Source organism: Macrobrachium nipponense, chromosome 38 (assembly GCF_015104395.2).
Source record: "Macrobrachium nipponense isolate FS-2020 chromosome 38, ASM1510439v2, whole genome shotgun sequence".
Taxonomy (NCBI): Eukaryota; Metazoa; Arthropoda; class Malacostraca; order Decapoda; family Palaemonidae; genus Macrobrachium; species Macrobrachium nipponense.
Genome location: NC_061098.1, coordinates 14,840,878 through 14,858,605, shown reverse-complemented (window position 1 = coordinate 14,858,605; position 17,728 = coordinate 14,840,878). Strand labels below are relative to the sequence as shown.

The 17,728-nt window shown below is 35.5% G+C and overlaps 2 protein-coding genes across 2 annotated transcripts in view; both read right to left on the bottom strand.

The window, feature by feature from the left end:
- The window catches only part of LOC135209646 (transcription factor E4F1-like), a 14,880-nt gene extending 13,228 nt beyond the window's left edge, over window positions 1-1,652 (bottom strand). The window contains exon 1 of the mRNA XM_064242370.1: window positions 244-1,652. Coding sequence (XP_064098440.1) covers window positions 244-1,518 — 1,275 coding nt within the window. The 5' untranslated portion in view covers window positions 1,519-1,652. The remainder of the gene's footprint in view (window positions 1-243) is intronic.
- LOC135209645 (uncharacterized) lies at window positions 1,632-17,728 on the bottom strand. Its single transcript, XM_064242369.1, has 4 exons — window positions 17,604-17,728; window positions 12,295-12,348; window positions 11,537-11,604; window positions 1,632-4,649 (listed from the first exon to the last, which is right to left on the bottom strand). Exons 2-4 carry the CDS (start codon window positions 12,332-12,334, stop codon window positions 1,632-1,634), a joined length of 3,126 nt encoding a protein of 1,041 aa, XP_064098439.1. The 5' UTR covers window positions 12,335-12,348; window positions 17,604-17,728.

Sequence of the window (17,728 nt, the reverse complement as noted above, 5' to 3'; positions counted from 1 at the left end):
CAGGCACATACAAGAACACATTAGGTTAAGAATTCTCACCAATCCACACTACCAACTGTTAGAACATACAAATGGATAATAGCATTGTTAGCAAACCAATACCAATGTTTCACTTTATGAACAAAAATACAAAACAAACAGCCCTGAAAAGGAAGAGACAGGGTGTATGGTACCCACAAAGTATTTTCAAGGTATCTATGGACACTAAACAAAACCTAATGAACAAAATCACATTAGTCTCACCTTTGTATGAGTAGATTCGTGTCTGCTCATGGCTCCTCGCATACTTGCAGAAAAAGAGCAGAAAGAGCACTGGTATTTACCAGTTACTAAGTGCTGCCTTAGGTGAATCCTGAACTTATTTCTTGCTAACAACACTGAACATGTGGGAACGGGGCAATAGTCACACAGGTAAGTTTTGTGACTCTGCAAGACATGATTAAGGAGAACTTCCTCTGTTTCTAAAACCTCCAGGCAACATGGACACTCAAAAATAACATTGTCTTTTTCTTCTTTGAAATCTGGGTTACCATTTGTCTTCTCTCTAGAGGAGGAGGAGGAGGAGTCCTCATTAATACGTGGTCGATCAAGATCTCTACAAGATGGGTCCCGAGCATGCACTTTATCCATTGCTTTCGAATATTCCTGTATCTTTATGCTGACATCACCAACCTGAACCGTAAATTCTGCTGCTATATTGGTGTCTTTCGAATTCTGCGACTTCCGGCTCTCATAGTTTGTGACAAAACTCCAATTGTCGCTACATACTTCTTCAAAAGTCTTTGCTTTACTCTGGAGTGTTCCTTTCTTGAGCACAGCTGACCTACCAGCTTTCTGCTGTCGCTTTCTGACTGGAACACTCCCACTTTGCTTTCCAAGACGAGTTAAATTCTCATGCGCTACAAGATTACTGTCTGAAAATTCCACCTCTTCCAAACTTGCCAGTTCACGAAATTCATCTGTAGAGCTAAAGAATTCCTTTGGTTTAAGGACAGGAAAATGATCTGCATTCAATTCATCAACATTTTCAAGTACTGAACGATTTCGAATAACAGTGACAGATTCAGTGGCGGTACACTCAAATGTTTCATTTCCTTCTGTACGGCAAGCCGTTTTCTCTTTTGAAGTGACAGCAAGGTCTCTTACGACAACATACTCTACCTCCTCTGCTAAGCTACCCCAAGATGCATTTGTAATCAGGTCATCACAGTTCTCTTTCTCTGTTTTGATCTTTCCGGATCCCAAATAGTTTTTGCTCTCACCAGGAGGAGTTGCTGAAGAGCTACTGAAGTTTACGGATGAATACTCAGAGCCACCTTGCAGAGACCCTACACATGCACTCGGAGTTTTGGACGAGCAAGAGTCCATATCTAATGCTGAGAATGTGCTTGGCCCTGCTACAGACGATTTTTGTACAAAAGAGTTTATTTTTCCCTTTAAATCTACAGTAGATTTCAATTCTGGCTCACGACACTTCTGGCGTTTCAAGGCTTTGGCCCTTTTACCCTCACAGATCATGAGTGTCTTTTGTGTTGTTGCTTTGTGCTTTTCAATTTGGGGTACCCCATTTTCAATGACAGGCACTACAGATTCTTGTCCACTTACAGACAAGCCTTGCCCTGATACAAGGCTTAATCCCTGCTCAGGGTGGTCTCCTGCATCACTGTAAAATGTTCAACCGACTCTTGATATTCCTCAGACACTGAATTTTGAGCTCTTGTGAATATCTTACCAATTTTCTTACAATGTTTCAATTTACTGTGAAAAGTAATATTTTTCTGACTCAGGGACAACTTACCTCCACGTTTACTGTAGAATGAAGAAGCACTTTTAAGAATTTTCCTATTGTACGCCGCAATTTCCTTTTCTCGTCTTTTCTTAAATGTAAAAAAGGTTGCGCAAGATGCTTTGAAAGAATTGTGGTTCACATAAAATTTAGTCCCAGTATCTTCAGCCAGCTTTCCAGAGATGACAGTCTCTAATGAATCCCCACTACTAAACATTTTTTTCTTTTTTTTCAAGATTTTATTCTTTATCTTGGAAAAAGCAGTTCCCTCTTTGCTTAATCTGCAGTCATCCCGGACTAAATGCGATGTCTTATTTTTGTTAAAAAATGTATCCGAGTTCTTAATGTTTCTCACGTGAGATAGGCATTCACTATCTTGTGCACTTACCTCACATACACCAACCTGGCCTTCCTTAGAGATAACAAATCTACCAGAAGAATTATCACTGAATGACAGACTTTCTTGATGATAATCCCTTCTATCACTGTTTTCTCTAGCTATATAGGTTTCACAAAAAGACAAGTCCCTTTCTTGGGAGTTAAATTCTGGGAGGTTATGGATAGGTCCTTTTAATACTAATATGCTTACTTTGTTTTCCAAAGTATCCACGGTTGAATTAGTTTCACTGCTTTCTGTGTCACTCGCCCAGTCATTGTTTCTGGGTTTCAAAACATCAATAGGGCTGCTGGAGCCTTTTTCTACTTCACAATAACTTTCACCACTTTCACATGCTGACTGATGATTTTCTTCATTATTTAAACAAACCCTTTGTTTATTTACATTCTCAAATTCATTACCAGCAATACATTCATTGGAAACTGTACCTTGAAAGACAATTCCACCTTCCTCAATTCTTTGGTCTTTACCTGACTTAAAGGCTGCTGTTTCTTGTTTCTCATTACGTAAGGTTGCTTCTACACACTGATTCTGATGCCCCATTTCATTTGCATCTTGACTCTTCGGCTTATATATTAGGTTGTGATTGTCACCTTCATTACTGTGCTGCCATTTGTTCTCACTATCAGCAGCATCATGAACAGCACTCACAATGGTACCTGTAGCCTTGTCAGTACATTTATGGGAAATCTCAGCAGTAGCGTTTAAGCCCTTTTTCTTTACTTCTCCTTCTGCAATTGTCTTTAAATCCATTTCCTTTACTATGGGTATTAACTCTTCACTAGACTTATCACCAATACCCAATTCTATTTCTGAGGCATCATCTTTATTCAGGATAGTGTTTGCTTCCATAACGGTTTGTTTTTGAGCAATGTCAACATCTTCCAGTTCCCCTCTGGTTTCAAATTCTGGAAGAATTTTGTTCTTTTCACTTTGTTTCTTTACATGGTCATCAATTTTTTCATGTTCACCACCTACGAGGGTCCAGTCATTGCATTCACTCATTACAGCATCCAAATTTTTGGCACAATTTCTCTCTGGTTTGAATCTGAAGGCCCTTAATTCAGTTAGAGTGGTAGATTTTTCAACAGGTTCTTCAGTTAAAGTAGTACATTCTTCAACAGGTTCATCTTTTATTACAATTTCAGAAGCTAGATACTGCTCTTCAGTGCATAGTTTATTCTGGAAAGACACCGAATCTTGATCAAAGCTATTATATTGCTTGACTATTGCTGTTCTACTGACTTCAGAAATATAACTCGTCTCACATTGCTGCCCATTACTAGGTACATCTTTAATCGATGTTTGGTTCTCATCAAGAACGCACCAATTTTTCGCCTGTGAAAAATCATCATCATCTACATCAGACAAATCTTCTTCCTTGATGATTGAATTACTAGCAATAATTAATTCAGGGGTATTATTTCCATTATCTGAAGTGCCTGATGCATGCAAACTGACAGATCCTATCTGGTCCATGTACATGCACAATTCATCTTTAGCTGACAGATTTGAAGGAACTACAGGTTGATGTTCATTAGCTAGAGATTTAGGTAACCTCTGCTTCAAAGTTTCATTGTTGCATACATCCACGGGACATTCTGTTAAATTAATTAGCCCAAGTGCACTGCCATCCTGAACATCATCATCATCTTCACTTTGTATGTTTATCCTCCTAGAATGTGTTTCAGCATCAGAATACACTGACAGTTCCTTCCCTGGAGAAAGTGGTTTAACTGAAGCGCTAGTGCTAGGTGCCTGGTCCCCACAGCACATTAGTGGCAATGGAGATACAAATGCTGGAATGCCCTGTAAATGCATTTCCAGTTGTTGGCAAATGCTTTCAAATCCTGACAATTCTAAACTTCGTGAAACAGAGATGAACTTAGGGACGAGACACTTTTTGATGCAAAAGCTTTCACTGTACATAAGCTGAATGCACAACTCCGTAATTTCCTGATCAACCCCTTCAATTATAAGTGTCAGTGATCCATTCCCACATACTGTGACGGCCATGGCAATTCTAGAACGACTCTTCTTGTCTGGCCCTATTACGCAGCATTCATCGAAAGCATCGTCGAAGTCTTCTATCCTTCTAGCTGGATCGACGTTCGAGTTAGGCTTCTTTGCGAGGGACAACGTCTCTGTGGAAAATCCAGACTTCTTCGGCTTCTGTCGTTCTCTGCTGGATACCTTCTTAGCAGGGTCGATCAACAGGACATCAATCAGTGACAGCGATGGACTAGAAGTCTGTTGCTGCCCCTGTTGGTGCTGGTTCTTCTGACTATCCGAGAGAAAACTCTCGCTGGCCATTTCCTCATCGACTGTGCATCTAGGGAACGTGCGACACTGAACGCGATTTGATTTCAGAAGCTTGCACATGGGAGGTGAAGATGCTGCCACAACTAACGAGTGAGCAGCGTACAGTTTGCCGTCACATTTGATGCACAAGTCAGTGAACAGTTCCTGGAAAACCAAATGGTAAATAAGAGAACAGAATATAGGATTTAGGGCAAAGGCTAAGCGCAGGGACCTATGAGGTCATTCAGCACTGAAAGGGAAGTTGACAGTAAAAAGTAGTGAAAGGTGTAACAAGAGGAAAACCTTGCAGTTGTTAAGCAAGGGTGGAAAGTAAAATGGAGAAAAGAGAATATGTAGAGGTACTGTAAAAGGAACAAAAAGGGGCTGAAAATAGGGCCCCAAGAGACGCTGTGAAGAACCTAAAGTAAGGCCTACAGTGCACAGCATGAGGTGCACTGACGGCACTACCTTCATTACGGGGACGGCAAGTGAGTGAGACATGGCAGCAGATGAAACTTTTAGGCAATACAGCAGTACCTCGAGATATGAAAGGCTCTACTTATGAAAAACTCGAGATACGAAAGCCAATGCAAAAAATTTTACTGCTCTACATACAAAAAGTTTTCAAGATACGAAAGGTTGTTGCTGTAAAGTCCCGAGATTCGCCCAGACCACCGAGAACAATTTTAAATCTCCTGCGCCACCGAGTAAACTCGCCACCATCCTCCCGCTCTCCCATTGGTTCCTGATGCTAGTCACCCCATAAGGTCCTGCTCTCCTATTGGTCAGCATCTGCCCCTTGTGCTTTAAGTATTCTATTGGTAAAAGGATGCTGTAAATTGAAAAACTTATTCATGCAATACATTTAATAAAAAAAAAAACATTAGGTAAAGATAGAATAAAGAATAGAAATGAATGGTTATTATACTGTTTGGTAGTTTCAGTAGTTGAAGAGAGATAATGAAAATCTATGGCTTACTGTGTAAAGTGATTGCTTGTCGATCGTTTGATACTCGTAAGTGCTGGATGTAAACAGACGTTTGGAAGCTTTTTTTTGTTTGTTTATTATAGTTAATGGTTACTTAATAATTATTTGAAATGAGTACATGCAATACATTTAATAAAAAAAATTGTGAATTAGATATCATAAATATAAAATAAATCAGACTGCCAACAAATACGTATTTTTTAGAATTCTTCTTCTGTTTTATTATTACATTACGTATACGTATGTTTCATTATAGCTGTCAGTAACTCGGTATCTCCATTAGGTAAAGATAGAATAAAGAATAGAAATGAATGGTTATTATACTGTTTGGTAGTTTCATTAGTTGAAGATACTAATGACAATTTATGGCTTACTGTGTGCTAGGAAAAATGATTGCTTGGCACTCGTTCGATACTCGTAAGACGGGTAAGAGCTGAATGTAAACAATCGATTGGAAGGTTTGTTTTTTGTTTGTTTGTGTATTATAGTTAATGATTAATTAATAATTTTTTGAATGAGTACATACTGATTATTTATAAATTTTATTGGCATATTCTAAGCTTTTAGCTCTTAGGTTTAGATGTCAGAATCATAGACTAGGCTACAGTAGCAACCGGTAACATAGGCCAGGCTTATTGCTAAGGGACATTTGCTAAAGTCCTAATATATGCAGTAAAAATGGGGTTGAACATTACATACAGTTGAATATTACTCAAGTATGTACAGTATTTTGCTTTTTGGAGTCATATTTCTTCCGTCGGATCAGCGTTGTAACCCTAGAACATGTGTTTTAGGCCTGGAAATATAATTTACTGGAGTGTCTTTGGAGGGCTTGGAACAGATTAGCCATTTTACATGTAAAATGTGTTCCAAGATACGAAAAACTCATAATACGAAGGCTGCCTCAGAACGGATTAATTTCGTATCTTGAGGTACCACTGTATATCTAATAACAATTCACAAACTAAAATCGTAACTATGTCGTAATAGTAATAGTTAACAACACTAAATAAGCAAGGAAAATGGTACACACAACTGCGTAGGCACGAAGTTCACCAATACACCTGCCCCCTTCACTTGGATCTAAGTGTGAAACCTCCTGGTTCCTACCAAGGGTCTTTGCGTTTTTTTTTTTGACCCACTGCGGACAACTAATTACAAGAATCTAACGCGGAAAAGACACTGAATGCAGGTCTTCTGTCAGTTATAGAACCCATAAGGCCCGGTGCACATGGGTAAAACTTTGCTTGACGAACTTTGCTCGATGTGACGACAGAAGTGCTTCCGACGTCACATCGAACACTTCTCGTCAAGCAAGGCTCGACCGTGTGAACGGGACTTTAAAACTATGTACGTATGTGTGTATATATGTACTTATATGATTATAACCACTTCAACACGTGACTGGTTCATCACACATTACCACATGGGAAAAACAGAGTCGAACCCCATCTTTTTATTTTTTTGCCTGTGGCAATGTATATGTATGTATGTATGTGTATGTGTATGTGTATTATATATATATATGATATGTTATTATATATGTATATATATATATAGTATATTATGTATATATATATATATATATATATATATAGTATATATATATATATATATATATATATATATAATATATATATATATATGTATATATATATATATATATATATATATATATATATATATATATATATATATATATATATATATATATATATATATATATATATATATATATAGTACATATATATATATATATATATATATATATATATATATATATATATATATATATATATATATATATATATATATATATATATATATATATATATATATATATATATATATATATATATATATATGGAGCTAGGACAATTCGCCGTAAACAAATTTGCCGTAGGAAAATTGATTGTAAGACTTTTCGCCGTAAGAAAACTTGCCGTAGGAAAATTGATTGTAAGACTTTTCGCTGTAAGAAAACTTGCCGTACGGATATTTTACCGCAAGGACATTTTGCCGTAAAATGTATATTTTAGTTTTTAGCTTATTTCTTTTAGAGATCAATGTAACTATATTCACATAGTTATCCTCAAGTATATTTATCACTTTTCATTGATTTTCATGTATTCATTTAATTATAATTATATATAAGAAAAGGATAAAAAAAAATGAAGACCCCACACTTTATTTAAAAAGTTTTCTAAAAAATAAATTCAAAGCTAAAAATCATGTAAGTTCATAGCAATTGCTCGTAAATAATGTGTTTTGCATTTTGATCATAACCTCTGACAATACTTAGTATGCGCTAATAAACATTTTCGTATTGTTTCTTGACTGCTGTTTCACCTCTTTCTGCATCGATTAGAAAAATATTCTTCATTTTTCAATACACTGATGAGTTTCCATAAATTTGGATGCGTATTGGTCACAGATGCTTGAAGCGCATTATGGAACCCTTCTACTCCATTGTTGGTATTAGCCAGCTGATCTAAGGTTCTTTGATAAACATTCCAAAGTTCGATAGGAAAAGTTGGAGAAACTCTACGACGACGAGGTCCCCTCCCTCTCTCTCCCCCAATGTAATGAGTTTCAAAATATGCAACTAGTTCTTATGGTAAGTCATCGTCATCAACCAACTCTATAAATACATCAATGATGTCTGAAGGCGGTATGAATGCAAGTATCATAAGGCACTTTACTTTTGTATTAAAAGCACAATCACTTTGATATCGAACCTTAAGCCCAATATCTGTCACTTTTCTGTAAACATTCTTACAGAAATGAAAATAACAGCCTGTTACATTTGCAGAAGGGAAAATGTCAGAAAAACTTAAAAAAACTAGCTGGTTCGAAATCAATCATTAGATTTTCAGGTTCTAGGGACTCGAGTAAATCTTTAACCTTTTGAAAAAACGTATTGTAAGATTCCTTAGTCTTATTCGGAAGGAGACTGTAAACTCGTGGGATGCATGCATGTCCTATGTTGACATGTAGAGTATATAACTGATAGAAGATTTCAGGAAAAACCTTAAATGTTCCATCGCATGCCCAATTTGTATGTCTTTCTAGATCGTGTAACCCTGCAATCGTACCAAAGATCAACATTCTGTTTTCATCTTCCATTCCACTACCATAAAGTAAAAATCTTTCTCCGTTCTGTAAACACGCAAATTCTTCGGGAATTACATAACCGATTCTTGTTCTTGGAATAGGAGGGGCCTTTTATTCTTTTTTGTCTCCATGCTCTTATGTTTCTTGACAAATTTGAAGTTGATGGCATAAGAGAGCGTCCTGCATTTTCTAATTCCTCGCATGCAGCACCATCAATGATCTTGAAGCTAGCTGGGATTTCAGTGCATTTTCTTTCATATGTGCAATTGTTTTTTGCATCTTATGCTTGCTTGGGTTCGCTGGATGGGTAAGCTCACTTACAGTTTTCCAGATTGAAATCTCTTCAATATTCCGTCTTGTATGTACTCTTGCTTTGCAGGTTTTTTTCAACACACTTCCAATAAACCTTACCTCCATATTCTCTTGCTTGCCTGTAAATGAAGGTGGAATCATCTACGAGCTTATCACACCCTCTGGTGCTTTTGATAGTGTACGGCATCGTAGGGGTTAAAGTTTCAACTGATAAAAGTAGATAATACAAAGGTTTAAGATAAAAAAAAAATAATAAAAATACCGAATTTGTAATGACCTCATCTAAACATTTAACGACGGGTGTCAAAATTCATAACGACCCTTCTCTCTCTTTCTCTCTCACTCACTCTCTCTCTCTCTTCATTTTTTTTTTTAATCTATACATGACAAAGCATATACATTTTACGGCGAAATGTCCTTGCGGCAAAATATCCGTACGGCAATTTTTCTTACGGCAAAATGGTACGGCAAACTGTCCGGTCTCCATATATATTATAATATAAATATTATATATATATATATATATATATTATATATATATATATATATTAATATTATAATATATATAGATATAGATAGATAGATAGATAGATATAAATTATATATAATTATATATAAATTTCCTTTACTTTCCAGCAAGCCACTACAGCTACAGAGTCCCCCTAATGTTTAAACAAACGGGCAGATTCAAGAGCCAGTCCCACCGTGCAGATACATCTTCACCTTCTTGAGGAAGCTACACAGCAGCGCTGCCGAATCTACATTTATTCCCACAGCAAATCTTTTCCATCCACATATACAACGACAAAATTCATGCTGGCAACTTTAATTTTTTTTCTTTTATTTTTACTCATCTTGTACGCTTCATTTCACAAAGGCGAGATGGCTCGGTATTCCATACGTCTTTCTCTTTACGACGCTCCTGATTGGCTGTTGATGAGCCAATCACAGGGCTGGAAACTCTCCTCAGTCTCTCTCTCTCTCTCTTGAGTTCACATTGGCAGGATGTATGTCCCACCTCTCCTGAGGGATATACGTCTTTCAAAAGTATCCCTACGTGAACTCTCGAGAGAGAGACTGAGGAGAGTTTCCAGCCCTGTGATTGGCTTATCAACAGCCAATCAGGAGCGTCGTAAGGGACTGGTCTAGACAGCAGATGCACGGTTCATTTGAAGCTGCTATGGTAAAAAGGTTTGTTAAGAGAGGGTGGAAAGTAAAATGCAAGAGAATATGAATGGAGGTACAGTAAAAAGAAGGGACTGCAAAGGACCTTAAGTAATGCCTACATTGCGTCACATGAGGTGCACTGTCAGCACTACCTATGGGGAATCCCAATTTTAAATTGAGCTTCTAAACAAAAATGGGTAAGATATCTCGTATACTCTACCGACCTACGACAAAAGGACAAACTGTTTAACCACAAACAAGCCAACAGGAAAGTAATCCATTAATGTGAATTCTTCATTTTTAAGAATGTAAATAACAAAAGTCTTCCATCAAAACAAACAACAGGAATACAAAAAAAAAAAAAAAAAAAAAAAAAAAAAAAAAAAAAAAAAAAAAAAAAAACTAAGGCTTCATCCGACCTCCAGCTTACTCAGGACGCGTGCAAGATTTTCCCCTCATGTAAAACATTATACTCCTAACTCAAATAGAGCCTTGTTTCACCAACGAAAATTATAATAATTGCGCTGTATTTTATTAGAAATAATTTTCCTGAAATGTGTAACATGCACATCATTTTTTTTTTTTATTACATTTTCGTTCTAATAAACAAATCATAAATATCCTATAATGAAATTCCTGTATCTTTAACACCGCGAAACACCTTTTTAGACCTTTCCTACCTGCCCAAAGACAACATCAACAAAGTAGTTTGCAAGCTTACTCCATGAACAAGCGAATATTCAATAAGCTTACAGCAATTGTAAAGGCATAATATTCTTTTATAACTGGTTAATGAATTACCATACTGGGCACAAGCGGAGTAAACCCCAAATACGATACAAAATGCGACAGAGATTCAATTATCACTATAGCATACTTGACCTGTTCTGATATTGTAGGAGAAATGCAAAATCAGTTCAGTGGGGTATCGTAAAAAAAAAAAAAAAAAAAAAAAAAAAAAAAAAAAAAAAAAAAAAAAAAAAAAAAAAAAAAAAAAAAAAAAAAAAAAAAAAAAAAAAAAAAAAAAAAAAAAAAAAAAAAAAAAAAAAAAAAAAAAAAAAAAAAAAAAAGTTGTCCAAAAGATACGGTACATCAATATAAAACAAGTCAGCAAACTGAACACGTTAGTTTCTAAAGAATGAAAGAAAAAGAAGCTTGGAATACGAATTTTTTTATATACTTAAGAGAAAAAGTTTTACTGAATGACTTTTGGTTTGTAACTTACTACCTGTTAAGGACACCGATGCTTTGCCTTCAGTTGCTCAATTCTGATATGTAATCAGCAGTAGCTAAGAAACAAACCACATCACCCACTAAAATTACAAGCCAGCCAGTAACTATAAAATTATTGCTGGACACGCATACATTTCTCTTCTAACTGTTCTTCGGCTACACAATTAAAACATGATGTTTCTATGACACACTGTACTATTTCAAGACACAAGAAACCATAATATATCTTACAACTTACCTTGCGTCTATATTCTTGAAAGGTCTGGAAGTGCAAGGAAGCTGGCAGAACTATTTGCAGTGCACTATCTGTGAGGAAAATTGAAATAATCAAGATTTCAAATTTCTTCTAAATAAAGTAAAGAATAAAAAATAAAGAATAAAAAATATTTTCACAATAGAGTACATTAATTACTGTTTTTAAATAGCCAGTATTAATTTTGTAAGTAATATCACAATTAATATCTAGTGTTAAGAAAAAAAAAAGTTTTAAAGTCTAGTTAATAATAAAAAATAAAATCCAGTAATTTGTAAATATTGTAGGTGTACATTTTGTAATTTTTTGTAATACCTTACTTATGTAAATGACATGTAATAGTTTTCTAATAAAAGTTAAAAAAAAAATAAAGTAAACACCATAATGAAACTGGGTCCACTCCATCAATAGACACCGTTAATGTAGTTCACTTTCTCTCATTGGTTTCTTACTATACATAAATACGTGCGTAATACACACACCATTAGCAATTAGCCGTATGACTGAAAGTGTTGGCTTCGGAGAAAAGGTATATCTATAAATGGTGAACCAAGGATTATCTCTCCAGTAGACAATAAACTTCTAAAAACCAAAAATATGCAACCTCAGCGCTTCACATCTTGTACAACAGTAGACGCAGCAATAACAGGTCGATTGGCGCTACATGCGTCTATGAATTCACTACTGAGAGAGAGAGAGAGAGAGAGAGAGAGAGAGAGAGAGAGAGAGAATGTGTTCCTTACCGTCTTCATTTACTTCTTGCTCATCCTGGTTTGAGGCCATGTCCTCTGGTCCAACTGAAACATAAGAAAATCACGTCAAGTTAAAATTGCTGTGTGAATCTGTACTTAACGTATCCTAACAGGTGTGTGTGTGTGTGTGTGTACCATATCGGTGTTAAAAAAACGATTTTTGTTAGGCTGAGGCACCGAAATTTTCTGCAACAATAACTGTACAGAATAACAACTGTTTGGTATACATATGTCCACAGTTAAGAAGGAACAAATCAAGTTTTATATTTCTAAAATAAACAATTTTAATACTTTCTAAAATTGATAGCCCATAATAGACCTATGTTGCATAATAGACCTATATTGAATACCACAATAAGAACGCATGCATTCACGACCACTTACGAATAAGCTACCCTCCTTAAATATAATTTTTATTTATTAATTATTTTTTTAATGCGATAGCTGTTGAATATACTTAATTCTTCCGTGCACCATTAAGCACGGTTTACACGCTACGATAAATTGTAGCGATTTGTTGAACACTGAGATAGTAACGATCTATTGGATGATTGAAAGAGCGTTTACGTGCAACGATTTTTAATCCAATATTTTTAGTCTTTACTTGACCGTCATGGAAGAAACAAGAGGCGGAAACACACTGATAGGAACAAAAAGGACCTGGCCTATGCAGAACTAGTAAAGAAATACAAAGAGTTTGATCCTTTAGCTGAAAGAAACACTGTTGTCAAAAAAATAGTATTCGTGGGACTTTATCTTCCACAAACACGGAAAACTCCGATAAAGTTCAATGAATTCGCTTAAGAACTCTTGAGGAGTTTGCTTAGAATTCGCCATCACTGTGTATTAAGTTTATATTTCGAATTAGCTCTTGCGCACCAGGACTTCACACTTCAGCAGTCAATCTGAAAACGAGCTAGATTGTAACGATATCTTGGAACCTTGTTTACACGTTCAAACTTGTCGTTACGATGCATATAGATTTGAGCCTGCTGGCACCAACCACTCAATCCAATTCCAACTCCAATAAATCGTTACGATCTCCTGTTTCACGTAACGACAAATTGTAACAACCTTTTCATTACAATAAATCGCTACAATTTATCGTAGCGTGTAAACCGTGCTTTAAACTATCGAGTTTGTCATTATGTATATTGTTAATAAACTGTTTACTTGCGTTCCAACGGAGATATTATCATTATCCCTAAGCAAAGGGGTTCGTGACAAACTTGTCATATAACTGGTACTTAACAATGATCGTGATACTACTGCATATAATACTGTGTTCAGATCAGAACAGCAACTCTGTGTACCATTTCAAAGACATATAACTGGTACTTTACAATTATCATGACATTACTTAATGTAATGCTGTCTTCAGATGAAAACGGCAACAACTCAGTGCACCATTTCAATAAGAAGGCGCTTGCTTGGTGGTGAAGGCAGATTTTAAATCACATTTCCAAACGTACAGTGGTGCTCAAATCTCATGCGACATGATTCTTTTTGTATCGTCCAGATTCTCAGACTCAAGGTGATGTTGCCAAGTAGTGTTATACTTTTTTTTCTAATGTCATACATGTCGAAAAGTTTGTGAATTCACAGCTAACCCTATTTTCCTTATGGTTATATAAATATGATCCCTTTTATGCATTGGTATAATTCGTAATCTGTGTGATTTAAACTGATTTTCTTTTTTTACGCTGCTAAGTTCAAAATACGGTGTGATAAGGTTAGCTGTGCCATCAATGAAAGCACACTTTACATGCTCCTCGGAATGGTCAACATAACTACGTCTGCTGCATTGACAGTAGACCTAATAAGCTCAACAGTCATAACAACATATTCAACGTAGGAATATGAATTAAAACAAGTTTTCTTTGAATGTTGAAGCTTTCGGCTGTGTTTAAGCTGCCTGTATGTTGAAAAATGTTTTATAGGCCTAAAAAAATAATCAAGCCTTCTGAGATATAATCTGTTATTAATGAATTTATTTGTAGAGATTATCTGTTTTTTGACGAATACAACGGGAATATGAATTACAACCAATTTTCTTTGAATGTTGAAGTTTTAGGCTGCGTTTACGCTGCCTACATGTTACAAAATGAATTATAGGCCTAAAAGAATAATCTAAGCCTTATGAGATATAATGTTACTAATGTTTTTATTTGTAGAGATTACCTGTTCTTTGAGGAATACAAGATGATGATTTAGATTATATGGAGAAGATGACTATTAATCGAAATATCATAAGTATTAATATCAAGGCGTATGGAACACTTTTTTTTCAAGTGGTTTAAAATATTATTTTCTTAAAAGTCCTTCTCCTCGCTTTTGGTGTATAATTTATCCTTTCATAAGGTAACTTGAAGAACAAGAATGTGTAGATAACCTCATTTGCTTTCTGGCCAGAAATTTTTAATAGAGAGATGTGACTGTTAATTGTCAAGTAAAGAAATCTAACACCTAGGCCTAAGAATAATATCTTGGCTTTGACAAAAGAATAATTGCATGGGCGAATATTTACTTGTATGCCATAATTTTTTAAAATATTTAAGAATTATAGCAATTAATTATGTATGAAAATCCAAATATTCCTGTAACACATATAAAATAAGTGTTTTCAAGATAATTTCATTGTCGCTACTCAGTGTAGACCTACTTATGTTACACCGGGTGGTGGTTGTTGCACCGACACAAATGATACGTCACACACGCTCCGCTCGCACGTTGATATCGGTGGGCGCATTCTACTTTTGTATATACATATTTACATATTTTTCAGCATTGAGATGTAAAAGCAATCTAATAGGACTATTTTAAATTTTATGTTGGCTTTGGAAGCATTATGAATGTTATGACCATTTGTTTTTCGTTTTTTTTTTTTTTTATTTACATTTGAACTGATGCTTGATGAGGACTTCATTCTGGTCAAATGCTTCAGCGGTGTGTGAACGAAAGTTTTGAAAATGTTTCGAAGAGTTTTTTTCTGAAATTTGCTACACGTGACATTTTCTTACAGTTTTGACAAATATGACAGATTTCACTCTTGTGAAACATATTATGTCCATATTGTATGCAATAATCGCGTTTCCGTATTGAAATAATAGATAAATATGGAGCTTGCTATGTTGCCAGTTAGTGAATTTTGAACGAAATCTTATGGAATCATGTTGCATGAGATTTGAGCATCACTGTACATTCCGTAAGAAATCAACGTGATGGACACGGGACCACAAAACATCACGATCGTGTGTGCCACTCACTATACAACGATTTTATCATCACCAAATATTATTATTCAACTTGCAACGTCAGCAACTGACATCATTAACAAACATGACTTTCGTGAGCTTGGAATAGCATTACTTGAGCTTAATAGTTTCCTACACTGACAAATCCAGTGATGTAAGGCAACAATTTGTAAACATTAGCAAAATGTTCAACATCTAACTGACCATTTGACATAAGCGTTATCTCTATGTATGGCAAAAAAACTGTTGATCTTGCAGAACCAAATATAAGAGCAATAAAGTTAATTATCAATCATCGGATACATGTTAGTACCAAGCGAGGAATATTTTTATATAGCCGAAATTTCACAGTGAAAGACTGAAGTAAGTATCTTATGAGCGCATGGACGGTTACATTACTTGGCAAGAAGCCAAGTTCCATATACCAGCACACAAGTTCACCTCACTTCTTGCTACTAGGTGGCGGTGTGTGTGGGGGTTGGGGGGAGGGTTTAGTTTCTTCCTAACCATCTTTCATAAATCAATCCAAGCAGTTTTGATTTTGTAATCGTCTCGTTTTATTGTTTGATTACTAATATAATGATCGGTTTACATAATACTAATGCATCTCTGCACTACGACAATGGAAGCACAGGATAAAAAAATTATGGAATACGGTAAAAAGGTCTAGGCTACGCTTTCCATACTGAAAAAGAGCAAAAATAATAAATTTCAAAGAGCTTTCAATAGAACACCATGCGACGTAAAAGCGCATACATAAGTATACATATCCAGACATGCACAAACTCTACGAAGTCGCATACACACACAAATTATCAGTATATACATATGCAACCATACACAAACTCTACGAAGTCGCTCTCACACACACACACACACAAATAATCAGTATATTTGGGTATGTATCTTGAAAAAATCTGCAGTTTTCCGTAAAAAATAATGAGTAAAAGAGGCAGAGGGGGGGGGGGGGGGGGTGTCCCAAGCCCAAGAAAATTACCACTGCCATAATCATCTTGTAAAACATGGAATTGTGCATGCATTGTCCGTACAGCAAACTAATACGAAATAAGCCCCGTCCATACCCAACCAACAGAAGGGCCATGATCAAGTTTGGTAAAACCTTTTTTATACAAAGTAATACGAAATATGCCCCTCCATACCCAACCACACAGAAGGACTTATGATCAATTACTATGTAAAAACTTACAAACCCATTGCACCATCCAGCTCTTTTCCTGGGTGTTCCGCACCTCCTTCCTTCAAAACACTTCGAAATTATTCCTTTTCTTTCATCAACCTACGTTCCTCCATCCTTTTCCCACATAACCTAACCTACTCTTAAAGATTGTGATCTATAATTTCATTGCTACCTAGCTAACCTTTTTGACAGCAAATAGGTCTACAGATGAACAGGAATGAGTATGGACCTTGCTGATGGCAGGTGTCCTAACCAATTCAGTTGCTATATTAATACTAATAATAATAATAATAATAATAATAATAATAATAATAATAATAATATAGGGGCCTATTATGTGTTACGTAGGTTGAATTCAACCTACCTAGGATGAATATTTAAAAGCCTATAGCAAATACTTAATTTCCCAGCTATGTTTGAATAAAATTAAAAATATAATAAAGCATTTAATGCCCGGGGAAAAACATACCATATTCTTTATTCAGAATGTTATAAAGATTAATCTTCAACATATAAAGATTACTACATAAATCACTACTGTCTATTGCGTAGGTCTAACCTAAAAGAACTTATCAAAATTAGGCTACTGGGTACTTGACCTTTCTTTAATTTAAATCGAAATTAAATGATTTAATGTCTAATAAACCCATTCGATAAAGGCTTTTCAAATTTAGAGTAAGATAATGGGAATTAAATGTAGAAATCAGGCAAAACATTCCATGTTGATCGAGTGTTTAGTTTCCCATAGCTACCTCATGACTACGATAGGTTAAAAAAACGTAATTTACTCGTCCCTTCATTTAAGAAAACTGTAAAACGAGATCACCTGACATTCATCATTTACTTACGGAATGATTCGATGACAGAAATTTACAAAATCGACGGAATCAATCGACGACAGCAGAGCAAAACATTCACTCGTCTTCTTTCCCACTTATGACAACCATTACTGTTGAGTGTTGAGTCTTGACGG

Coding starts and splice junctions, on each gene's coding strand:
- LOC135209645 (XM_064242369.1), bottom strand. CDS start 12,334: ATGGCCTCAAACCAGGATGAGCAAGAAGTAAATGAAGACG. Junction 11,605..12,294: donor GCAAGAAGTAAATGAAGACG/GTAAGGAACACA, acceptor TTTTCCTCACAG/ATAGTGCACTGCAAATAGTT. Junction 4,650..11,536: donor TTCAAGAATATAGACGCAAG/GTAAGTTGTAAG, acceptor TTGGTTTTCCAG/GAACTGTTCACTGACTTGTG.